This window comes from Trichomycterus rosablanca, chromosome 12, assembly GCF_030014385.1.
Source record: "Trichomycterus rosablanca isolate fTriRos1 chromosome 12, fTriRos1.hap1, whole genome shotgun sequence".
NCBI classification, from domain to species: domain Eukaryota; kingdom Metazoa; phylum Chordata; class Actinopteri; order Siluriformes; family Trichomycteridae; genus Trichomycterus; species Trichomycterus rosablanca.
The window spans coordinates 7,461,407-7,488,745 of NC_085999.1; the positions used below are offsets into that span (position 1 = coordinate 7,461,407).

General features: G+C 37.0%; 1 protein-coding gene across 2 annotated transcripts; it reads left to right on the forward strand.

Moving 5' to 3' along the window:
* On the forward strand, window positions 1-25,678 carry mbnl2 (muscleblind-like splicing regulator 2). Of its 2 annotated transcripts, none has more exons than XM_063005378.1 (10): window positions 1-227; window positions 9,026-9,723; window positions 12,363-12,527; window positions 13,176-13,385; window positions 13,541-13,777; window positions 15,084-15,137; window positions 15,492-15,636; window positions 17,833-17,868; window positions 19,347-19,447; window positions 21,314-25,678. In XM_063005378.1, the coding sequence occupies exons 2-10, from the start codon at window positions 9,550-9,552 to the stop codon at window positions 21,326-21,328; spliced, it is 1,137 nt and encodes a 378-aa protein (XP_062861448.1). In that variant the 5' UTR covers window positions 1-227; window positions 9,026-9,549; the 3' UTR covers window positions 21,329-25,678. The 2 variants fall into 2 exon arrangements, with proteins under 2 accessions (XP_062861448.1, XP_062861449.1); XM_063005379.1 differs by lacking the exon at window positions 1-227 and having other exon boundaries at window positions 9,194-9,257; window positions 9,560-9,723.
* Window positions 25,679-27,339: the final 1,661 nt, after the last annotated feature.

Below are 27,339 nucleotides of genomic sequence, written 5' to 3' on the forward strand. Positions count from 1 at the left end.
AATGCTTGTTGCTCGGGAAAGTCGGCGCCAGTAAAAAGTAACGAATTTGTCTTAAATAAACCAAGTCGCGTTTAAATTCGTGACAGTTCGATTCGCACAAGAGGCTTTTCGATAGTGCGTCGAGTTTGGACGTGTACACGCACTATTTCGGTGTGTTTTTTCGCTCCGACTTCGGCTCCGCTGGGTGGGTTACAGTCTGGCTTCGTGACTGATTTGGTGGCGATGAGGTAAGCAGGTGTTGAGATTTTGGTAACTTTACTCTGGCTGCTTTTTAACTCATATTTGTGCTTGAAAAGACTCAGAACGGCTGTGTGTGCGGCTGTACATGTAATGCACTGTCAGAGCTCCGTGCTAAATAAATATCGAACCGGAAAATGCAACTGAGCCCGAGCGAACACCGACCGGCCACATCTAGCCTTGCTATAACGTTAGCCGTCCTGCTAGCTTGCTAACTACAGTAAGTTTAGCTCCGCTTAGCTCTGTTTACTGACTGTACAAGCTAACTAGCAGATTAGCTACTGGATAAATAAAAACAACAAAATAAGATTTATTTAGATTTACAGAACAACTGTAGCGCGTGTTTATGTTTATGTTTTCAGTAGTGTCCAGTCATTCCTGTAACTTACCAGTCGAACAATTTCAGTCACCTCACTCTATATCGGCCTGTAAGGCTTTACCCAGGGTTACTATAGTTCTACATTTACATTTTTAATAGTTGTTTTCAGTTTCATTACAGTTTCACTTAGTTTTAAAACTACGTGTGTTTTTGTTCTATTATTTTAAAACATGTTAGATTCGATTTGTTTGATTTAATTTCACTATTATTGCATGTACATACCAAATTGCATACAGTTGTAACATTACAGTGCTGATGTAATATTTAAAATAATTTAAAATAATAAGTGCTTCACTGTCGCCTCACAGCAAGAAGGTCCCGGGTCCTTTCTGTGTGGAGTTTGCATGTTCTCCCCGTGTCTGTGTGGGTTTCCTCCGGGAGCTCCGGTTTCCTCCCGCAGTCCAAAGACATGCAGTCCGTTTAATTGGAGACACTGAATTGCCCTGTAGGTGAATGGGTGTGTGTGCGGTCCGGGTCCTTTTTGTGCGGAGTTTGCATGTTCTCCCCGTGTCTGTGTGGGTTTCCTCCGGGAGCTCCGGTTTCCTCCCACAGTCCAAAGACATGCAGTCAGGTTAATTCAAGACACTGAATTGCTCTGTAGGTGAAAGGGTGTGTGAATGTGTGTATGTGTGTCTGCCCTGCGATGGACTGGCACCCCGTCCAGGGTGTTACTGTGTGCCGTTGCGCCCATTGAAAAGCTGGGAGAAAAGTGAGTGAGTAATAAGTCTTCTTGCAATAAAATACAAAACCTAATGTTTTTGCCAATTTAATCGATTTTGTATGCTTTTTTAGGCAGTGTTTCTGTCATTGTGATCATATTATTCAAAACACCTATATTCTGTACACCTATTTGGTGTGTACATGAATTGCTTAATTTATAAACTACTCTTATAATACAGGTTAGCATCCATATGATCTCCACTGACCAGATGATGTTTGAGTGGTGGATCATTCTCAACAATGCAATGACACTAACATAGTAATAACATGGTAGTGTGTGTTGTTCTGCTATGAGCCTATCATGTGCAGCAGTGTTGTAGGGATCTTTAAATACTGCTTTAGTGGCTTCTTTATTAGGAATACATACCCTGGTAACACCTATAGTCAATATGCAGTTACATTCTTGAGCTATTTTCTTTTTTCATGCACAGTGTGTGTTAATCTTCCTCTAGTGTTTTATCAGTGGACACTTTTGGTTTATATTTTTGGTTGGAGTAGCTCTCAGGTGATGCAGTGGCCTGTTATGCTGGCCCACCACCGCTGAGCCCTGCGATGGATTGGTGCCCTGTCCAGGGTATTCTCTGCTAGTGGAATCAGACTTTTTGCAGCCCTGACTAGGGTAAAGCGGTTGATGAAAATGAAATGAAATTAAATATATTTACGTTTTTGACATACTTAAAATTCCCTAACCCTAACCCATTTAATCTGGAGTCAGAAATACTGTGTAATAACAATATAATAAATGCTAGTTAACTGTACATGTTTATTTATACCAGTGTTCTATGTAAGTACTTGGAATTATGGTCCATTACCAACACTTACTAATAAAAAAAGATGCATTCAGTGTATCAAAGCTCTTCCTGACAACAGTTGTATTAAAAGATTACTATGCAATATTCCACCTTTATACTGAAACATTTAAAAATAAATACACAGACAAATAATGAAAATACCCTTTAAACTGACAGCATTAATCAAACAATGACTTTTATTGGTTATTGGTTAATCATTTACGTCCCTATTTCACGTTAAACAAAAACATGCACACTAGGGTTGGGCGGTATGACGATATTACCGTATACCGCGGTATTCAAAAATGGTGACGTATTCAAAAATGGTGACGGTATTTTTTAAATGTGAAGCGCCAAATTTCTGCTTCAGATTTACCTTGAAAACTGAGACTTTAGGACATGCGCGCATCCACAGTAAGGGAGGGGTGGGAGGGGTAGGCGGTTGGAGCTCGCTGATTGGCTGTGGGGTGCTCACACAGAGAGACGAGTGAAGAGCCACACTGGCTAGCGTTAGCTGTGAGCTAACAAGCAGAAACTGAATAACGGCTCGTCTTTTAATTTTTCAAAATCAACATTTTTTATCAGTTCAACCGGAAATGAACACGAGCGCGTGCATGCGCGGACATGTACTTATTTACTAAATATATCTTCAGTGTAAATCGAGCACAAGTGTTGAGAAAAAGGAGCAAACAGTAATAATAACGTTACGCCCAATCCGCTGTTCTGACTCTTGTCTGCCATAGATTTTCCTGCCTATGTAAGAACTATTTTTTCCTAAATAAAAGCGCTATATTAAGAAAAATCGTGTCGTGTAATGTGAATTATAAATATATTGTCTGGCCCTTTAAGAAAGTTAAGCGCACTATAGGGCGTAGGGAGCGAGTGTGTAGGGAATAGATCGGATTTGTACCGTTTCCGTGCTCGTGTTTTGCACTGAGCTTGTGTGACATGTAAAGTAGCGTTCTCGTTAAACCACTCAAATGTTTGGACTTTGAATTATTTTAACATTATTTTACATCACCGTCATCGCAACATGAACATTTACATTCATATTTTTTGTTACGGTATAGAACTTAATTCTGGATTACAGGCATAACTAATCGTACACGTTCATACACTTTTAAGAAACAGCTGTAACTATAAACTAACCAGCTAACTTTTGGAATATATTGAAGTGTGTAGCTGCTATTATTCTGTTTTGTGTGGGCAGAGAGAGATTACAATGCCAAAATGTTATGTGTTAATGTTTGTGTTAAAGTGTAATTGATACACATGCATTTATACTTATGCGTATTTATTATAGATCAGATAAGATAAGCAATGTTTGACGTTCAGATTGTTAAATCTTTTTATAATAAATCATTGAAATATTGTAATTACACTCAAGTGTGTACACTGTAAAGTTTGTCCTCCCCCGCGGTAATACCGTATACCGCGGTATTTCCTGAAGATGGTATGACGGTATGAAAATCGGCAATATCGCCCAACCCTAATGCACACACATATTTATTTGAGCTGTGATAGTTTTACTATCAGCCTTTCTTCTTGTTTTGTGGTGTATTGTGGTATACAGCAGCAAACATTAACAAAGCTATGAAATGCTGTACAGTTATAGAAGCATTTTGTTGAAATGGCTTGGGTTAATCAACTCAAGGATCTATGCACTGTTATGCAACAGGAAGGCGTTTCAGGAAACACAGGGAAAAGGGAAGGGTGAGGTTGAATGAGAGCCTAAAATGCAGACTTTCATTTTAATCTTAATAGCATTCCTTAGGATTGGGCTCAGATTCTTTATGGTAAAGTAACTTTAATAAGAGCCAAATCATTATTGCCTGACCAGTGGCTCGAACTATCTCTGAAACAGCAAAGTGGTCTCGCAGCCATAGTGAGCATCCGCCAGCAGTGGTCTGAGAAGGGACGAATCTCGAATGGTAGACAGGGTGTTAAGCGGCTATTTCAAAAAATGCCAGTACTGCCATGGTATTGTGTTATTACCACGTCATGTCATCATCTGACAATTCCCAACCGGCCTAACATGTCATAATTTCTCAATCAGAGTCGATTTAAGTTTTGTAAATATTTAATATTAAATATGGAAAAGGCTGAGCATTCTGTACTTCAAGTGTAGCCGTAGCTTTCTTTGAAATGAATTGAAGGGTTGTTCCCAGAATAAACCAGGCATAATTTAGGCCAAGGGTTCTCTTGGGGAGCAAGGGCTCTAGTTTTTTTTTTACTATTCTCAACACACCTAACACAACTTATAAAGAGCTTAATAATTAGGTGAAGTAATACGTTGAATTAAGTGTGTTAAAGCTAAGAAAACTAAGCATGAATCACATTTATTTAATTTTATAAAATATATAGAGTAATAAGACACTTGAGTCTTGTTAATACCATCATTAATGATAATACGTGCTCATATACTTACAGGTAAAATATGGGTTATTTTTGGATAAAAAATGGTTTAAAGCAACAATAGAATACAGTTTTTATTCTGTCAGCTTTCATACATTTAGATTTTCTTAAATCTACAGTGTTGTCTTCATATATAGAATATTGTAATACTTAAGCATTAAAATCACAGCTATCCTCCCCAAGATCATATTACTTACACAGAACTAATCATTAAAGCAAAAAACCCTTCACACTCCACTGGTAAGGTTCTGATTTTAAGAAACAGTGGCAGCAAAAACTCTAAAACACCCACACATAACAAAAGGTCAGAAAATTCAGTTGCAGAATGTACAATATTATTCCTACCCACCTCCAGCCACTTTCAACTGCTAACGCTTCTTATTTTCATATTGCCATTCTAAAAAGCAATAACGTGGATAAAACAGATTCATGCATGGTCTGATGGTATAGTTTTTTACCCAATACATTTAGTTTTGGTTCTTTCAGTGCCTTCTGGGTATTAACGTAATTTAAAAAAAGAAAAACAGAATTGGCCCAATTATTTTGAATCTTTTGGGAGCACAAAATGATTATCAAGATGATTAAGAAATGCCTGTGTCCAATAGGGGAAATGCATGTGTCCTACTTAATCATATTTAACATGTGGCAGATGCTTCTTTAGACAATATAGGTAAACATGTGTAACTTGTAAAATGACAACTTAGTATATATGCACAAAAATGGCCAAACCCAAAATTGCCGGAGGGAGACTCTTAAACACCCAAACGTATAAATTTAAGTTTAAGATAAAACACTTAAATGTTTTTTTTTGGAATTTATGTATTTAGACTTTAATTATTTAGAGTTTATTTATTTACATTTCCCTGTTTCCAGCTAACCCCCCCCCCCCCCCCCCCCCCCCATGATGTTTTGTTAATGTAGTACTTTTTGTTCAAAAATGTGTAAGCTAATTCTGTTCAACCTTTATTTAACTGTCACAAGAACAAAAAAAAAGACTTTTCATTGCTTTCACTGATTAACATTCTTGTATTTTGTAAAAATAAACAATTTTTTGTTACTGTTAAATGTGCATGACCTGTGGGCCCTCAGCAGCAGCGCACGAAAACTTGTTGTGCTGCTGTTATAAATACAGCCAAACAGTGCTTTAGAAAAACTGTTATCTGTTGACACTGCCTGCTGCTGCATCAAGAAGTGCAACATAAAACACCTAAAACTTGTTTACATAAAGAGAAAGCAATGCATCAATTCTATACAGCTATATATGTAGGGCCAGTGATAGCTCAGTGGTTAAGGTACTGGACTAGTAAACCGAAGGTTGCCGGTTCAAGCCCCGCCACCACCGAGTTGCCACTGTTGGGTCCCTGAGCGAGGCCTCAATTGCTCATCGTGTTCCGCTCATTGTGTAAGTCGCTTTGGATAAAAGCGTCTGCTAAATGCTGAAAATGTAAATGAAAATGTGTACAGAAACACAGCTGTTCTCTGTGCCAAAGCTTGTGAAAGAACTGAAAGACAGTGAAAATGTGTGTTGTGGTCAAATAAGTCTATGTTTTATCCTGTGTTTGGTAAGAAAACAAGCTTACACCAGTAAAAGGTGCAAAAGCCCACATTTGTCATAGTATGTAGCACCCACGCCATAGCCGACTTGCATATTTGTGAAGGTACCACTGATGTGGAGGCGTAAATTGGTTAAAATGATTTTAAACATTTGCTGCTGTCTTTTTCTGGGAAGTCCATGGTTAATTCAGCAAGACAATGCCAGGTTTCATTTTGCACATGCTACAAAAGTGTGGCTTTGTAGAAAAATGCATGATGCATCATGAAGAGGAAATTCAGGGACAGCAATCAAAGACTTGAGCAGCTGAAGGCAAGCAGGAATGGGTAAAATTTCTACATGCAAAATGCCATAAATTAGTATCCTCATTTCCCAAACCATTAAAAAGTGTCATTAGTAGGAAGATGATGTAACACACTGGTTTATATTTACCACTACATATATGAGGTATTATTTGTAAGTTTGTTTTTGTAAATGTTTTATTTCATAAACTGTATTTCTTGTAAATTCCATTTATAGCTTTTGTTTGCTGAAAATGACCGCTGGTCAAAATAACAAAAAAGATGCAGTGTTTATAGACCTAAATAATGTAAATAAATCAAGTACATGTTTATTTATAAACAATATAATCATAATGTTTTATCTTAGGAAGAGTTTAAATATTCGGCAGAATTCCAATTTTTGGTCACACTTTCCATGTGTCTTGGCGTGCTCGTCACCAGTCTTTTACACTGATGTTGGGTGACGTGTGCCACTCCTGGCACAAAGATTTAAAAAGCTTGGCTTTGTTTGATGGGGTTTGACCTCTTGATCACATTCCAGACGGTTTTGGTTGGGTTCAGGTCTGGAGATTGGGCTGGCTATGACAAGGTCTTAATTTGGTGGTCCTCCGTCCATGTATTGATTGTCCTGGCTGTGTGGTATGGAGTAGAGATGGAACGATCGATCGGCTATAAATCGATATCGGCCGATTTTTAATCAAAATATGCTATCGGCGATATTTCCCAAATGTAGCCGATCCGATCGTGTGATATATAAAGACCATGTTAAGCTTAACAGCTCAGTGGATTGATCCACAGCTACAAAGCACCAACCATCACATCACCATTCATCAACCATCGTACAGAAACCATTGTGAAAGCTCTTCACGACCTAAAATAACATCATTAACGTTGTGCATCATACATAGTTCAGGATCATCTGCTCTGACTGACAGAAAACTTTTAGCTCCACAGTCGGAACGAGTCTGACTCGGTTACAGATCTGTGGTAATAGCAGTTTAATTAAGCTTTTTAATTGAGCTTTTTAATGTAAGAGAGTCACACAAAATGTTCTGTAGTAGCTGGTGTTTATTTAAAACCACGACATTAATTAATAACAGTAAACACGGAGAGATAACTGAGAAAAGAAACTTACGCTTCGCATAAAATGAATCGACTCATGAATCACTTATATCGATACTGTGAACAGAGCGTCTCTCTTAAAGACACACACACGTCAATGCTTCTGTCAGCGGTTTATCTTCACTGTTCGTCCTATTTTTAAGGTTTTTTCAGACTGAACTGTATAACATCTATCGTGCGTGTGTGCGTGGTCAGTTAGACTAATGAAATATGTCTCCCGTGGGTGAAAAATGAATTGCTTTAGTTTTAGAAGTAAAAAAATCTCGCAATGCCGCCACACCCCCGGTCAGGCACTCGCGCCCCACAGGTTGAAACAAGTTGAAAGGTAGATTTCTTCCTAATCAAAATGGGTCTATTTGCATACTGAGGAAATGCTGAACTTACAGTAAGCTAAGACAAAGTTGACATATTGACTTTATAGTAGACTTAGCACATGAATAATATATAAATGTCTTCCTAAGCTAGAGTAAGGTAATGTTTACTATGGAAGCACTTCTGTAAGTCGCTCTGGATAAGAGTGTCTGCTAAATGTCGAAAATGTAAATGTAAAATATAAATGCCCTGCTTGCTGCATTCAAGACACTGAACACTCAGCACTTTACATTGTAATACTCAAAACAAAACAGTGTACATTCTTTTAATGTGCATTAAAAGGAGCATGTATAGTTATATTGTAGTTATTTTATTTATCTTTATCTTTTTCCCCACAGTTGACTCCATTAAAGTGTCTTATATCAGCAGCACTTCCTGTCTCTGCTGAAAGACAATGTAATCAAATGTATTAAAAACTGACTTACTCTGCTGCACTGCCATTATAAGCTCAGATTTCAAAAATACTATGTATTGCACTTAAACCTAACATGGTCTCTCATGCACCAGACCAAGTGATCTGGGCCAGGCTTAGATAGCCTTAAAATGGTTATGGTCACTTAGTAAGAATGCTTTTAATGTAGTTTTATCACCTATGGTTAATACATAAGCTTTGTCATAGAAAATTGGGGTATTACATATTTTCCAGTCCTAATACTTGAAACACACGTCTTCACAATAATTATTACTCTTAATTGCTATGGAATATAATTATATATTATATTATCTAATATTATCTCTCTAACATAGTCCCAATTCTAAAGCATTAGTATCAGTGGTATTTGTCTGCATTTATGTGCTTGTGTGTAATTGTTGCTGGGCAGTCTTTGATTTCTTTGAAGTAAATAATCACCCTCCCTCTACAGCAAATCCCTTTAGACTATGTGTCATAATAGGATTCATGCTCTGTCCTAATCTAATTTAGATTTTAAAACTGTTGTGTGCTGAGAGATTGTAGCCTAATGGAGGACCCTTATGTTCAATTGTTGCATCAGAAAACATTACAGTAAAAGCAGCCAGTTTGTGTACTTGACCATCTCGATCATTCAATACCATAATAATTTACCAAGTTGGGCGGGCTGTTTGCAGGTGATGCTTGTTTGATAATTAATAATGTTTGGTAAATGTTTACTAATTCATTCTTTTTATTCTCTTACAGACCACTGTCAGCAACTGCTCATACTACCCCCTGTGTAGCTGATTGCCAGTGTCTGTCTGGCTGTACCACCCACACTCCTCTTTCTTCGCCTCTGTCAGTGCATTAATCCCTCTATCTGAAACCATCCCTCCCTCCACCTGACTGCAGCATTTCAACCAAAGCACAGGAAAGAACGACAGAGCAGACCAGCTGAAAACCAACACAACCAAGGAAAACAGGAAGAGAAGAGGAAGTAATTAACTGAGCACTTTGTCAAAGTAGTTAAAGGATGACGCTCATCAGGAACATTATGTTAAAAGTGAAACTTTTTTAAAATTTAGTGACAAGTGGCCTACAGTATCACAGACCCCTTAATTCTCCTGTCACACACAAACAGACGTGTGATTTACAACATACAAACTACTCTCTCTTCACCATAAATGACTGTACATCACAGCCATTCAGCCTGAAATTAGTGGATAAGGCTCATATCTGATTAATAGATCTCTGATTGTTTTGTGCATTTTACTGTGGCTGTCAACGAGATGTCTGTAGCATTGCCAGCTGTGCGAGACACAAAGTGGCTGACTCTGGAGGTGTGTCGTCAGTTCCAGAGAGGCACGTGTTCTCGCAGTGATGAAGAATGCAAGTTTGCTCACCCACCCAAGAGCTGCCAGGTGGACAATGGCAGAGTCATTGCCTGCTTTGACTCCCTCAAGGTTAGAACTGCTGTACAATATTTGCATTATACAATTTGTAAATAATTACTGTAACACTGCTTTCCTTTTGAGAGGAATAAGAATATACACCTCCGTCCTTTTTCTGATCTCTCTTTATCCTGTATTCTGCTCATTTGTCCTAATAAAATAGGGAAAAAATCAGGAATAGTATGACAAAACTTAATATTTATAAGTATATATATATATATATATATATATATATATATATATATATATATATATATATATATATATATACTAACACTGTTTAAATCCTAATTTCTTAATAAGGTACTTTGACACTAGCAGGGAAAACAAGAATCCAACCACTTTTTTTTTTAACTCAATATACTTCTAGGGCGTTTATCCACGTGAAATTGGACCAACAAAAGGACCAAAAAATTATTTTAATACTGGTAATGAGGATTATGTGTCAAATTATCAAACCCTTCTGTGTATGGGGCTGTCTTGTGAAGTCCTTGTCTGCAGGTCAAAGCTGTTTTGACAGTATTTTAGATGGATGGATGGATGGATGGATGGATGGATGGATGGATGGATGGATGGATGGATGGATGGATGGATGGATGGATGGATGGATGGATGGATGGATAGATAGATAGATAGATAGATAGATAGATAGATAGATAGATAGATACTTTATTAATCCCGAAGGAAATTAAGGCCTCAGTAGCAACTTACATGAATCAAAGTCAAAAAGTAAGCAATAGTACACACAGTGTTCTGATTTGTCTAAATGATACTGATCCCTGTGTGAACCCGCCTCATGCAGGTTATAAGGGGGAACATTGCAAAATAGAATTAAAAAATATAGTCAGCACATGTAATGTACCCATCAAATGCAGTTAAGTTTTATTAGAAAGTAATTTACCTATTTAGAGAGGGATGCCAGCATACATTATCTTTTTAATATACATTAAAGCTCGGGCATTGTGGCACTTTTCCGGAGCTTGTATTCTTGTTAGTTTTCTTTATTCCCCTGTTTTAGCGCCCCTATAGCCACTGTATACCTTGGTTATACCTCAGTCTTGGTTAAGTATCCTACAATTGGTTTAATTTTTAGTTCTTGCAGGTGCGTGGCTTAACACGCTCACGCTTCCACAGCAGTAGCAGTAGTAGTTGTTACAATTATTAGGATATTTTGATTTAGTTGGTTACTTTAATTAAACTGTGTGAACATCTGTCTTGTGATCGAACTTTCAGCTACTAAACGTGCTAAATTTATGAAACACATGAATGTGTCGTGCATTAATTGACTCATTGTTTGCACATAATACTGTTGTCTACGACTTCTCATACACCGAAGACCACCAAACAAAACTGTAGTGTTGTTGCTGCTGTGTGTAAACGCTTTTGTGACATGATACTAATGTGAAGAAAGCTTTGATACCTAGAGAGGCTAATGTAAAAAATCTTTATTTGTTGTTGTGTGAAATATCTTAGAGACCAATTACATTTTAATTAAAGGCACTCCTAGCTAAACTAAATTAACACCCAGGCACTGTCGTTTGTTGCTCTTGGATTATTGCCATGTTTAATTTTTAGAAATAGAAATTCCAGTTTTGCAGTTTTGTTTTAGTTCAGCACTGGTAATGGCCAAATGCTTAAAAGTCTAATGTTGGATTAGAACTGACCAGGTCTGGGTCCTGTAAATTACATGTTTTAATATAAGAATTGGACAAGGTCAAACATTCGATTTTATTCGTAAAACTTTCCATTGACTATGCATATTTTTGTCACCTGTAAAATACTGTTTGTGCCTGACTGCAGAACAGGCAAACAAAAACATGTTTAATTGGCTTTCTTTTGATTATACAGACATTTGGAATAAGTAAAATGGGCTCATAAAACAACACTGAGTTGGGATTCTAAAAAATATGCTAAAAGCAAAAAGAGAAGAACCAACAAAGAAAAAGACAATTGGCAGTTACCTTGTTTTTTTATTTGTATCCAAGTTTTGCTGGTACAATTTTTAACTTGACCCAAAATGTAAATGAGAGCAGTGTGGTGTCAGTAGTCTGGAATCAGTGACCTATCTGTAAAACAGCCTAATCAATGCTGATGTCCTCAGGAAATGTTAATTTCCAGAAAGCAATACATGGGAAGCCTGCATGCATTAATTAACAAAGGTTAGCAGACATGTTAGTGCAGTTTCTGCCGTGTGTAAGTAGATTTTTCCGTAACTGTAGTTTTGTTGGGAAAAAAATCGTGAATACCAATTATTGTGATTACTTAACAAATGTGGGGATGGGTGTTATATATCGTTATTTGGGGGCACGCTTTATATGGAGGTTAGCTCACAAACACAGACTCAGACATGCATAGACACACATATTGACCACTTTAGTCCTTTCTTTCATGTCTCTGTGCAGCCTGGATCAAAGCTGTTGACGCGTCTGACAGCTATGAATGTCCAAACTCTGCTACCAATCCATCAAACATACTGTGCTGTAATTAACTCACTCTCCATCATGTCTAAGAACTAGTTTCAGAAATCTAACTGCAAAGATATGATCTTGATTATTACTACAAGTACATTAGTATTGAATCAAAATAATTGTGATTATTAAATAAATAATCTAAAGACATTCTCTGATCAGAGTGCATGGCTTGCATTCCAGGGTCGTTGTTCGAGGGATAACTGTAAATACCTGCACCCACCATCTCACCTGAAGAGTCAGCTGGAGATTAACGGGAGGAACAACCTGATCCAGCAGAAGACCGCTGCAGCCATGCTAGCCCAGCAGATGCAGTTTATGCTGCCAGGATCTAGCCTTCCTGCTGTGGTATGCTCCACCTTTTTGCCTCTATTTGTTTCAGAGCTGCTGATCCAACACATGCCCTGTGATGGACTGGCAACCTCTACAGGTTTCCTGTCTTTCACCCAAAAAATCAGACCCACTGCGACCCTGACCAGGATAAAGCGGTAGCAAAACAGACAAAGAATAAATTCTGAAGTTATTAAACCAGTTATCATACGTTGTGAATTCTCTACAATTCTTAGATTACTAGACTTGTGTCACATAGTTCAGTCACATCACAGCGACAAATTATGGTTCATTTTAATAGACATGCTTTACAGTTCTTGTTGCTGTGCCTGTATGAGAAATCATATGTACTCTGTTGCTGCAAATTAGTCATTTGGCCGTCTTTGTTTGGCAGAATTAATTGTGACTTCTTGGCCTGTTTTTCTACATTCAGTCTGTCAAAATAGGCAAATCAGGCAACATTTTTACACATTTAAATAGGAAATTTGCCAGATGAAATGCAGAATTCTGGCATGTGTGCTTAGTGCAGCTAGATATATTTAAATATAAAGAGAATTTTTTGGCTGTTTGCTGTACAGCTTGGAATAAGTCACAATTGAGATGAGATTTAAAACCTTTTCTGTAAGAATTGCTAGTTTTCTGCCTTATATATTTTTGTCTTTGCAGTCTTCATTTCCTGTTAGTCAGAGTTTGGGGCCAGGAGCCGGGATCAGCTACTCCCCCTACCTCTCTCCTGTCACTCATGGGATGGGGCTGATTACCACGGAGATGCTCCCAGGCAACCCTGTAATCATCCCTGGCAATGCCACAGTAGCAGTACAGAGCACGAACTCCTCTTCTTCAACTCAAAAAGCACTGCGCTCTGACAAGCTAGAGGTACAAAAAACAACATTTACACAGTTTCACTGTTTACTTGTTACATAAAGAGCCCTGTGATACAATAAACACATGCACTATACAGGTTACGGTTATTACATCTTAGTGCATCTAAAGGTGGATATTTTTGTCACTTGCTGATGCTGTGTTCGTAGGTGTGTCGAGAGTTCCAGCGCGGTAACTGCTCCCGAGGAGAGACAGACTGCCGGTTTGCACACCCCAGCGACAGCCCCATGATTGACAGTACCGATAACACAGTGACTGTGTGTATGGACTACGTAAAGAGCCGCTGCTCTAGAGAAAAGTGCAAATATTTTCACCCTCCTGCTCATCTGCAGGCACGCCTCAAAAGTTCTCAGAACATCCAAAGCACTGCTGCAACTGCTGCTATGGTAAGAGTGTAAACATACACATGCAGGAGTCTCTTACAGAAGGGCCTTGCTTTTTTCCTGATTTAGTACACATCCTAAAAATAGATGATTCCTGAAACCTGTCAGAGCCACCTGAACACTAGTGCTAGTAGTGATGGTATAGTGGCCGTAAGAGCACTCACCTAAACGCTGACTCAAACCCACGCAAAGTAAATAGACAACCTTATTATTATTTTATATTCATTTAGTATCAAACTGCAAATGTCACAAAGGGCCTCTTCTGTGCTTCTTCTGTTGTCTGTGCCATATATGCAAACAAAATCTTCTGTCAATATAATAAAATCAGTCAATTGAAATATACACACTATAGACTGATAAGTAGATGCAGCTGACATTGGTTTTTAACGTTGATGACATATTGTATTTGTAATGAGCCTTTATAGAGTCCATTGGCAGTGGTGGGGCATCTGCCCTTATTTTAAAATCAAAGACATTTACATTTTGTATAAAATTGTGGCCAGTTTTAATTAGAGTGGAAGATTACTACTCTATACAGCATTTACTAAATTACTTTCAATTTGTTTAAACCAATAATCGATCCTAATTAGTCAAGTTACTGTTAACCAACATGATATAGCGTCCTCAAATAATAAAACACACCCCCAAGTTTCATATTAACAAGGCTTCATGCTTTAATCTAACTATTTAACTATTTATTTGTTGGGTATTGGTTAATGGGTGATCGTAAGCATCCCTAGTCAGTTTAAAACCCTACGGTTGTAATCCAAAGCTATGAATAGAAAACGTGACATAGTGTGAAAGTGAGTTGTTTAGCCTGTCATTTCAACACCGCTTATTTTACCTTATGCCTTGGTGGACAGATTGACTTTGTTTACACTTTGAACATGTTCCCATGCCTGTTTTCCTTTACTATTTGAAATGGTCCATTGAAAATGCTAGCTGACTATTAAAAATTATATAAATAGATTTAATAGAAGGCATCTTGATATTTTATGACTAATAAACTTTTGTTGGTGACCAATGAAACATCATGTCAGTTTGTGCCGTAGTAGTGTTTCTGCAGCTTCTCTTTTTTTAACGAAACTGCTTAGGACTTTAACAGTAAATAAGCCTGTTTTGTTTGTGTGCATGCATATTGTTTATGTAGTAAATGGCGTTCAGGTTATTTCATTTTTTTTGTGTTTTTTCCTCTCACCTCTCCACAATGCAATGCTGTTCCCATGATGCACCTGTGCTTGCTGTATGTTAATACGCTTGACTCCCATTGGCCCACTGCCATCATGTGTTGGCTGCGTGCTGTGCGCAGACTCAGTCAAGTGCCAAAGTGCTGAAGCGACCCCTCGAGGCAACTGTTGACATGGTACTTCACCTTTCACCTCTGGCTTTGCATGGTCTTAAATCACTGTTATCGTACTGTGGTGATTTTTCTGCTTCCTCATTTAAGATTAAGATTTTCTGCTTCTTCATTTAAGACTGTTTAATGCTCATCCTGTTTGTGTGTATTGACATCATGTACCCTTTGCTAAAAATTTACCCCAAATCCCAAAGTCTGATAGGTCTGACTAAGCTGTTTTTAAATACTTCTAAAATGCTATAATTTACTAGTAGGGCTGTATTTAATTTATGATGTAAAGGTTATTTGTTTGCTTAATACATCATGCATTTATTTTTTTTCTCCACCCCCTACCCTGCTCTGTCGCTGCCTCACTCTCAGGTGTTTCCTCACAGCATGTTACAGCCACTAGCTAAGAGAGTGGCACTGGAGAAGAGCACAGGGCTGTTAAACCCCAGTGTTCTGCACTACCAGCAAGCTCTTGCCAATACACCACTGCAGCCTTCTACTGCACTTTTCCCTACAGGTTTGGACAGACGCACATACACCTTGCTTTACACCTAAATTTGATGCTCCTAATTCTAGCTTCTATCTCACTGTAAGGCTGGGTAGTAATGCGCTGTTATGAGAGTTCAGTGATTTTTGTGGTGTATTTATAATGTCATATAACTTTGTGGCATGGCCTCCTAGGGGATTTTTAGTAATTATGTTTAATGTTAGCTAGTGATTTCTTTGTGTCCATACAAAATAAACTGTCATTTTCCGCTGTAAACATGTTGGAACATGGGTGACACTGTTCACAGTCCAGCAAGCTTCAATCACCATAGGCTGCAAGGCAAGGCAAGTTTATTTGTACAGCACCTTTCATACACAGTGGCAATTCAAAGTGCTTTACATAAAGAAAAAATATAATTAAAAGCATTAAAACATTCCTGAGATCTAGAACCTCAGAAAGACTTCTTGCAAACATTTAGTTACAATTAAGAGTTATTACAATTTAGTTACAATTAAAGACTGTTGTGCAAATAAGAAACTTCTGCTCTTGCTTTATCATTGTTCAATTACAAACTTTAGTCATACATGACAGCCTCTAAACCCACCTCGATGTCAAGCTTTCTTATAGGGGTCCCCACAGTGGATCATTCTGTTCTTCATATCTGATCTGTCACAGTTTTTATGCCAGATGTCCCTCCTGATGCAAGCCACCTTATTTTAATTTGGGCTTGGGAATGGCACTGAGGGCACAATGACAAGTGCACCTCCAATGACTAGGCTGTCATGTCTAACTGCAAGCTCCCACCAGGCAAAGCCAATGGGAACTGGGCGAGTGTGTAAAAGGGTAAAAGGCCATGCCACAACTTTAATGGCTTTACAAAATATGTAAATGAATAATTTTTAGTTAATATATGCATAGTTTTGACCAGGCATAATGTGTTTATGGAAATCTATTTTAACCACTGCCACAGACAAAAAATTAAATCACAAGATTACCATAACAATTTCGGCTTCAGGTGCCTATTATTGTAATATATTTTCGGTAATATGGTGGGTGTAGCAGAATAAACACCAATTTGCATTTTATAGTAAGGGTATAATTTATTATTTCATTAATTAGTTTTTTGTAAATTAGTGGAATTGAATCTTTAACCTTACAGATTTACTGCACTGCACATATAAAATCATCTCACAACGCTTCCAGCTTTTTAAGTTCTTTTTCATTAACACGTGAATTTTATGTAAATAATTTTTATCCAGATTCAATTCTTATAGTCAAAACACAAGTAACACCACTGAATTGTTAGCAGAAGTTTTATAAACCTAATATAATAATAAATGTCATGAAAATAAGTATTGCAATATTTTTTTTTGTAAAATGCAATTAAAATACAAATCTGTGATTTGTTTATTCTTTTGAAGCTTTATTTAATTGACAAAAGTACAGAGTAAAGATTTCCAATATTTTTACTGACCACCTTTATTATATTTTGTAAATACTGTATGAACAAATTTAGAATTTGATGACTGCAACACACTTAAAAAATTTACCACTATGTTGCCTTTGCTATTAATTACACCCCTCCCCTACCCATTTGCACCCAATCTAGTCGTCTCCATTTCCCTGTTGGAATCATGCTAGCTCCCTGAGCCCCCTCATGTTTGGCAAATTCTAAGCCTTTGGTGGATCCTCTTTCAGTCATGATACCCTCAGCTGTTACCAATGTATCTGCTTATTATGGAACAGTAAAATTGTTCCATAAAATAGAAACTTAAAATAGAAACTTACTAGACTTTTCACTCATGTTTTGCCCCTGTAGTAACTTTTTTGAGTGTGTTGCAGGTGTTAAATTCAAAAACTCGAATATTGAATACAATCAAATTGGTTAGTCATAACATCAAAAGTCATTTGCTTGTACTTTTGTCAGTTAAGTAAAGGTTCAACAGATTTAACAAATCACAGATTCTTGTTTTCACTGTGTTTTACAAAATGTCCCAACTGTTCCAAACTTGGGGCTTGTATGATGACCCTCCGTACTGCACTCACATTTCTGTATTCTTGCCTGTTTACTTTTTACTCAATGCATTTGTATTAGCTTGCTTGTCTTAAATCACCAAAGCCTCTGTTATCTCTGCATTTAGCTTTGAATTCGGTGGATCAGAAGCATGTAAAGCTCTGTAAATGGGTGACTGTATTAATTCTCTTGTTTCTTTACTGCTGCTATAGGTTCAGTCTTGTGTGTGTCCCCTGGACATGGCATTGGTATGTTTCTCTCTACTTTTTTTACTCTGACCTTTTTCAACAATCTTTATCTCCTTGTTCTGATCTTCTGCCTTCCTAAAATAAATGTAAATAGATTTTACAGTTAGCTTAAATAGGCTAGTCATAAGGCCTTAATAGTTATTTTTAAATTGTGTGATGTTGTAAATTTGCACGACATAGAATGAAACAATCTGACAAAACCAAACTAGCATTTTATCACGTATGGACAGTGAATTAGTGACAACATTCCTATTCATGCAATTCCTATAATTAAGTACAGTTTAAGACTTGACAGTATGTAACTGTTTGTTCTACCTAAAAGAGAAACACAAGGCTTTAGTCATATGCCATAAAGAATGAGATAAACTGCCCAAATCCAGATGTGAAAATCTTGTAGATATATATCCAAAAAGACTTGCAGCTGTCACTGGTCTGAATACTTTGTAAACAAGAGATTACAGTCATTTTTGGTGATTAAGTGTAGATTGATAAGTAAAAATGGCAATTATATTCATTTAAAATCAAATCCACAACACAAAAAAATTGAAGTGGTTTGAATATTTTATGAATTTACTGTAAAACTACTAACACAGTTTGAAGTTACAGTATTAGATGTTGTGTATATAGAGTGCTGTGATTAGTTTACATGTAAGTTTTGTCTATTTGTGCATCTGTTAGTACTAATTTTGTCATTTTTGTTAAATATGCTAGCAATTGTGCTGTGGCTTTTGTCTATCAACTTCATACCCAAACATACCTATTTGTTGTATTAATTTATTATATTCATTTTTTGTATACAGTACTGTAAAAAATGTGTCTCTTTCTGATTTTGCCACATTAAATGGTTTCATATCCTTATATAAAGCAAGAATATATATCAGAATATATATTTACAAAATACAATTAAGCTAGTTAAGCTAATTAAGTGAAAACATTTGTAATCTTTGTACATTTGTTAGTTAAAGAAAGTTTCAAGAGAAGTAAATCACATATCCCTGTTTTTATTGCATTTTACAAATGTCCCAACTTTTCTTTGTATTTCGGTAATTTATTCCTGGAATTACTGCGACAGTGTGTGCTGTTTCCCCCCACAAATAAGTAATAAACTCTGGGTGTGTCTAGGCTACTTAAAGCAAATAACACATTGGTTTGTTTGTTGACTAAGAGGGCAGTTACCTTTTTACAGGGCCATAACATCTAACATCTAAAATAATTAATTGTGGCATTTATGCAAAGATATTAGAGGCCTGAAGGGAACAAACACTTTTTTACAGTACTGTAATAAGACACAATATGTGACAGTTTCATTTTTCTCCCTTCTTTCTGCTTTGCTTGTTATTTGCATGACATCTGCTGGTCTGATTTATAGTTGATTCTTTTCGTTAGACACACACAAGTATAGTCCACACGATTCTGTGGTTACCGTAATGCTGCTTCTCCTTGTTCATTGCTTTTATGGTTCCCTTCCTGAAAAAAAGTTCCCATGATGCTCAGTGCCCCGCCCGCTACTGCCTCCGCTCCTGCTGCAAGCCCCTACGCTGCTGCTGCTGCTGCTGCTGCCGCAGCAACCGCCAATCAGGTTTGCTCTTTTACAAGCTCTCTCATCTTTTAGTTCATGGATAAACTTCTTTTTACAGGAACAGCTTTTATACAGATCATACATCTCTTCTCAAATTCATTACAAATATAAGCTATCAAGAAATGCTTTTTGATAGCTTAACGTTTGCTTTTCTAACATAGGTCACATCCTGCTGTGATAAGGTCATTTAATCGAATAGCTTGAACTGATTTAGTAGATGAACTGATTTTGGTTTTAGGCTTTTGTTGGCTTTAGAAGGCTCTCACCCAGGCGCTTATTTCAGTTGGTATAATGGGTCCATGAGCAGCTCCTGTGTCCTCAGCCATTCATATAAGCTGTGTAAAATTTTCTGTATCTGCTTTGTGTAGTTACGTTTTGCTGCTTTATTTCTGTCATTGTTTTGCATTTGTGCCTTTATAGAGCTTCCCTTGTTACTCAAGCACAATTCTATGGTTTTTACCAAAAGAAAAGAATCATTTGTCATCAAGAAATGAAAACATTGGGTGCTCGGGTGGCACAGCAGTAAAACACACTATTCCAGAAGTGCTAACATCTTGAACTCACAATTTAGTTCTCAGCTTTGCTACCAGCTGGCCAGGCGCCTATACAGTCATCGATTGGCTCTCCCGAGGGTGGGAATGCTAGAAGGGATTCCTCATGACTGCTGCCATGAGGACCTCTGCTGGCTGGTTGATAGCACACTTTGTGCGTGGTACGGGTCTCCATATGAACCTGCCTCATGCAGGTGAAAAAAGCAGTCGACTACTGCCTGTGGGGTGTGTGTTAGTCACAAATCTCTTTGGTCAACAACGGTAGAGGAAGAATAATGCATACAGGTTTTTGGATACGAGTAGATTGGGAGGAAAATTGGGGAAAATGCATAAAAAAGGAAGGAAAACATTATTTACATCACAACCCAACGTAAGCTAATCAATAATATGCTTGTATTATCAAGAATAATAATAATTCATAAATTACTGCCCTCTGCTGGTTATTCTTCAGGCTCACATGTCAGTTTCAAAATCTAAAAAGCAGATAGTCATGGACTATGTGATGCATTACCCACTCCTAGCATCTTTTCCTGTTAGAAATTCACTTCTTACTCAAAAAATAAATAAATAATTTGTACTTATTGTACTTATTAAGTACTTATTGCTGCATTTATTTTGACATAGCTAAAAAACTAACATTTTGGATCATTCAACCCTCCTCACATGCCTCCTCGGAAACGTGAAGCCGGTGGCTCTGTCTGGATTCTTACAGAGAGCTTTACCATGTTTAATGCCCCTGACTACGACCTCTGTATTCCTTAATTCCTCATGCCAGTGCCTCGATCAAATGGTCGGCAGTGGCAATGGGGTGAATTCTCATCTGGCCATTCCTCACTCAGACATAGCCAGTTCCGTCAGTTGAGCAACTGACCAGGTTGTTGGAACTACCGAGATTTCAACTCCAGACTCAGGTCTCGGCTGTGATGGGCTTGTGTATGACTGCTGCTTCACCTGAGCGCCCTATATGATTAACCAATTTGTACAAATGTGTTACATTATAATCACATGTAAAACCCTGATGTGTTCCGCCTTGAAGCAGTAATCTGCGGGTCCCATAGATTAGCTGATCCCTACACACAGGCTCACTAAATTTCCCCACCACATGTCCACTGGTTGGTGACACAAACACAAAACACTTTGGCATGCCTCTCTATCTAAATTTCAGGTCATTCTCACGTACACTCGTTGAAAGCTGTTATTATACAAACTCAAGAAATGTTCAGGTATAGTTCAGCTTTTTCTCGCTCTGTTATTTGGTCTTTGCTGGAAGGTGTACACATTTTAATATGCTTTCTTTTTGTTTCCTTTGTAACAGATCATTTTGAAATAGATCACAGCAGTGGGACAGAGTGCCAACACCGCGTTAGACAAGTGTGTGGATACAAGACCCTCAGTTTCACAGAATTACAGCTATGTGCATGTTAATACACTTATAGGATAGTTTTTAGGAAATGCATACATTCATACATAGAACCTCAAAGGCCACTTTATTAGGAACACTACTAATATTGGTAATATAAAATAACATAGGTAAATTCTTTGTGGCATTGATTCCACAAGATGTTGGAAAAATTTCAGTCCATCTTGACATGATCATTTGATGTAACTGCTGCTGATTTGTCAGCTGTGCAAATTCCCTATTGTACCACATCTTACCCCATCATAAAGGTGCTCTGTTAGCTTCGGATCTAGTGAGTGGAGGCCAAAATGCACTGAAAAAAATAATTTGTGCCCACAAAGGAATACACATGGTCACCAACAATACTCAGAATAGGCTGTGACATTCAATCGATGCTCCACTGGTATTAAGGGCCTAAAGTGTGGCAAGAAAACATTTTCCAGACTATTACATTACTATCACCAGCCTGTTTATCAGACAGGTTGTGTGCATGAATTTAAACTGTTTACACCAAGTTCTGTTTCTGCAGTTTGCATGTTGCAGCAGAAATTAATATTCACTCAGACCTGGCTGTGTTTTTCAATCTTTAACTTTTTTGTTTTGGTTTGGTTGTGCCCAAAGTAGCCCGTTCTTGGCTCACATCAGTGAAACCCACTGTGCTCGTTTGCTGTTGTAGCACGTTTAGTCTCAAAAATTGACATGTTGTGTAGTCTGAAATTTTTTTGGCTAACCAGGGCTGTAAAAAGAGGTCAGTTAAGTTACCATTCCATCTGCCATCATAAACAATGCATTGTCTGCATGATTTTTATGCATTGTGCTAGTGCCACATCACTGGCTAAATAATTATAAGCTGCTATACTGGTGTTCCTCATACAGTGACTAGTCAGTGTGTATGTGTATACACAATTATATATAGGGTGGACAAACCACAAAAAGGAGCACATAAACAGCTGAACTGATGAGTAATATTTGGTTGATTGGCAATTCAAAAAAACAAGCCACATTTACAGGGTTTGATTGTTTTGTTATGCACTCACAGTTTGGACATCCTTTATTTAGCCTTATTAGAACTGATAGTTGCCACATAAAGAAGCTACTTATCAGTTATTTTATTAATGTTAATTCGCTGTCAACCTAATAATCTCACCTTTTTTAAAGTCAAGCTCAATTTTCACCTGTAAAGTTTCCCTGACACTTGACTCTTTGCTTGTTCATTCATTATTTAACAATAATATACAGTGCCATCAGCAGTGTTATGTAAGATTTTAACACTTTCAGCACTCATGTTACTGTGTGACTTTATTTGCACTTTTGATAAAGAAAAAGGGCATCATCTCGTGAAAGACTATCAAAGCTCAACATGAAAAAGACATTTTTGACAATTCACCTGCGCATACAGAGGGCAAGGAGAACTGGAACCCTGAGTGCTGAATCACATCAAAGCCATGCAGGAGGATTACACACAGCATGTCACAACCACATATGAGAAAGTGCATGTGAAAGCTTTGCAAAGGCACAGAATACGCTGAACTTTAAACTCAACTCCAGCCTGAACACTGCTGCAACCCATATCAAGAAAATGGCTACTCTGTTTGCCAAAATATGGATAGTGGGAGAGAAAAAAAGTTTGACCTTTAACAGTAGCCAAACAGAATAGATACACGTGAACCCTTTAAGACTTCGTGTAAGTTAGAGTTTTTACTACACAATTTTTTTTTGTAATTTTAAGATGGATCTACAGTTTGAAGGTTATTTTTTTTCTTTATACTGTGCCATTAGCAGAGTGTGAAATAATAGAAACAATAAGACACTAGTGTACAAAGTGTGCGTGAATTAGTGTGTTTGACACTGTCTGTGTGTATAGTAATGTAATATGGAGTAGATTGTTAAGCCTGGGCTTTACAGCTAAACTCATGGCCTAGAATTGCCAGCACTTTGAGCTTTGTTCAGCTGGCTGAGTTCAGTTGTGTCGAGCTGGGCAATGTTGATCCGGTTTTGCTTTCTGTATTTATTCTGATGTACAAGTGCCTAACAATGTTCTTGAAAAGCGTCGTATGGAAATTTGACCTTGTTGAATTTTGTTGCTTCAGTTTGTCTTTTTCTTAAGTAGAGAAGATTTAAAATAGTTAATGTTAAGTTAATGGATCATGAGTGTCATTTATTTCTTATTTCCTTAATCTTTTGATTAAAAAACAGTAATTGGGAGTTACTCTTTAAAAACTGGAAAGTGCTGGTAAATATCAGGTTCAGCTCATTAAATCATCAAGCCCTTTATGCGATGGATTGTTCATTTAAGGGGGGAAGCTGCAGAGTAATGAAAACATCTGTAAAAAAGCATCTTAACATCACAGCACTACTCTTTAACTACACAGTTGCTTTAGGTAACAGTCTCAGATGCAGAAGATGCTTTAGAAATCATAACAGAACTTATGGTTGTTTTATTTTCTAAAGCAGTAATTGACAGCAGTACATTTAAATTGAATTGTACTAGTTATAATTCTGAATAGCATTATTAATACCAAGACATAGAGTGCATATTGATTAAGGAAACTCACTCGTAGTATTTGTGTCCATGTATGTTGTGTGTTTTCAGGAGTTTCAATTCAGGGTGAGTTAAATGCCATGTGAGTACTCAAGACAATCTTTAGTTTAGATACTGCTTAGACTTTCATTCGTTTAACTTCTTAGCAAAGCCTGAAGAAAAAAAATGTTGTGGTAAATAAGATATTTGAGATATATTATGTAAATTTACACTATTGATTGTGGTTAATGGACCATTGTTATGTTCTGTTTTGAGATTAATGTAATTTATTTGATGTATGGCCTTCTTGTTCTGATGGTGTTTTAAAAGGCCAGTTCAGTGCTGCCTTTCTCTCCATCACCTGACCTCTTGTACGATGAGGAAGAGGCAATTCACTTAGGACAGGTGCAGTGTACACAACTATTTAACATCACTGTTATCACTTCTTGTGTAATACACTAAAAGTTCTTAGTTGATCTGATAGTTTAAGATAATAGTTGTTTGAGGTTTCTAAGTGTGTAAGTGGTTAAAGTTTGCTTTTGTGAATGAAACATAGCAGTGAGTAATGCAGGTAGTCAGACAAGAAAAGCACTCAACATCAGTGTAGGTCAGGCTGCAAATGCTCATTTTATTTTACACTACAAACGACTTTACATTTCAGTTTATAGTAAGTCATGTTTGTGTGCTAATGTTTTAGAACAGTGCTAATTTATTAATGTGACGGTTTAAATGACTATGAATGAAAATGTCTTGTGATATGTTAAAGTATTTTTCCCTGCTGCTGGAAATAATACTTGGTTTTGATGCCTTATTGTCATGATGGACCATCCTATGTGATTTAAAATATTCAAGTCTTAAGGTTTCTTTACACTTATTCTTTTAAGGAACATAAATCATGGTTCATCCAGGTTTGTTTTCATGTTCAAGTTTAAATATGTTGTAATTCTAACAGCATACCAGAGCAGTGAGTTACTCAGCATCTTACTGTGCAGGATTAGTGTTGTACTGCAATATGATTTTAATCATATTGAATATTTCCACTGATTTATCCCTACAGCAGATTTAGACTTGAAGTTCTCAGCTAGCCTCAAGTTCTAACTCCCATTTAAAATGTATTGAATATATGAATGTTTTATTTATATATCAATGTATGTGCTTACTTAATCAATCTGATGGATGCTGAATTCAGAATGTGTTTTCTCTTGACTGTTGAAGCACTTTCTGGGCAGATTAATGACCAGAGGGCTAGTGTGCTTACTTAAGTAGTACGTTCATTGCCTTATCATTTCCATGTTTTTTTTTTTTTTTTTTTTTTTTTTTTTTTTTACCATTTCACCTGTTGCTTAAGATGTTGTTTAAAAGCTTTAGTAGTACAAAACAGCTTTGTTAGTTTAGTGTCAGATTATTAAAAAAACAATATAAATTGGCTGCTAAAAAGGTTATAAGTTGAAAATATAAGGAATAGCCTGTTCTCTGTCCCTGCAGTAATGAATGGATGATAGAACAGTACATGACTGAACATGACTTTTAAGTCCTTGTTGTACTTTTTATTAATGTTGTATTTTTTAGCTTTACCATGGTCTATAGGCTCTGACACTTGGGGTGATGAGTCATTTCATTGCAGACTGGTTATGCCATGCGTTATAAAATACATTAAAGCTGTTTTATGTTACTTTGTGTAATAAGAATTAGTTTTGTTCTGTAAACATAGAATATGTAAACTATATTGTCACAAAATAAATAAATTCTTTATCAACCACCATGCTTTGTGTATCTGTGTATACAATTTTAAGCGAAGTCTCTGTTTATTTATTTACGCATGTGCACATGAAGTGGGTAGCATTAAGTCAATTTATTACAGCAACACATCACAACAGAGACTGACGGATCACAATTCACATTTAGAATTTTAGCAATTCACATTACAGCAAAACGACGTGTACTTGTAACTTTCATAAATAAAAACTAAACATTAAAGAAGTATTTCCATACAATACAACAGACAGAAGTTCAAGAAATTACATTTTAGTTACTATTTGTCCTACGTCTTGTCTTTGTGATCTTGTCTGTACAAAACACCCTCTTTATCACAGGTCACGACACACACACACACACACCTACCAAGACAAATTGGAGTAGCCATCCCCATTTATATCATGAGTGATCTTGAGACCATAGAGGTTACTTTTATTAGTATTATTATTATTATTATTTAATTACCAAATAGACCAGCTTCCTAATAAAGTCATTGTGTTACGATTTTAAAAAGTTGCAAAACATTGTGTATTTTATTTGTGTTTTAATTAGCAGTAGTCTGTTGCCGTTTCTACACGCAGTTATTAAGTCTTTACTCACGTTATGAAACAGCGCCACCTTGAGTCATTTAGCGGTCACAGCACTTGTTTTGAAATTATACATTGTACAGTATTACTACTATACATAATACATTGTATTGTATTACTATGACTATTTTGTTATGGCATGAATTAATTACTTTTCGTCTTAACAAAAAAAAATTAAAAATGCATATTTTATAGCCTGTTTTGGAGGGTGACTGGAAACCGGAGTACCTACAGAAAACCTATGCAGACACAGGGGAAAACATGCCAAACCATCTAAAACAGTGACTGGGGGTGAGGGTGGAACAACCAACCCTAAGGACTATATTTAAGTGCTTAACTTTACTTATTTATTTGTATTGTATTTTTTATCTATTTTATTTTTTGTGTATATTGTGTACATATTTGTAAATATGTATACGTATATTTCATATTTTACTTATTTATTTATTAGGATTTTAACGTCATGTTTTACACTTTGGTTACATTCATGACAGGAACGGTTGTTACTCATTACACAAGATTCATCAGTTCACAAGTTTAATGTCAAACACAGTCATGGACAATTTTGTATCTCCAGTTCACCTCACTTGCACTTTGGACTGTGGGAGGAAACCGGAGCGGCTGGAGTAAACCCATGCAGACACAGGGAGAACATGCAAACTCCACACAGAAAGGACCCGGACCGCCCAGATCGAACCCAGTATATATACACACACACACACACCGATTAGGCATAACATTATGACCACCTCCTTGTTTCTACACTCACTGTCCATTTTATCAGCTCCACTTACCATATAGAAGCACTTTGTAGTTCTACAATTACTGACTGTAGTCCATCTGTTTCTCTACATACCTTTTTAGCCCGCTTTCACCCTGTTCTTCAATGGTCAGGACCCCCACAGGACCACCACAGAGCAGGTATTATTTAGGTGGTGGATCATTCTCAGCACTGCAGTGACACTGACACGGTGGAGGTGTGTTAGTGTGTGTTGTGCTGGTATGAGTGGATCAGACACAGCAGCGCTGCTGGAGTTTTTAAACACCTCACTGTCACTGCTGGACTAAGAATAGTCCAC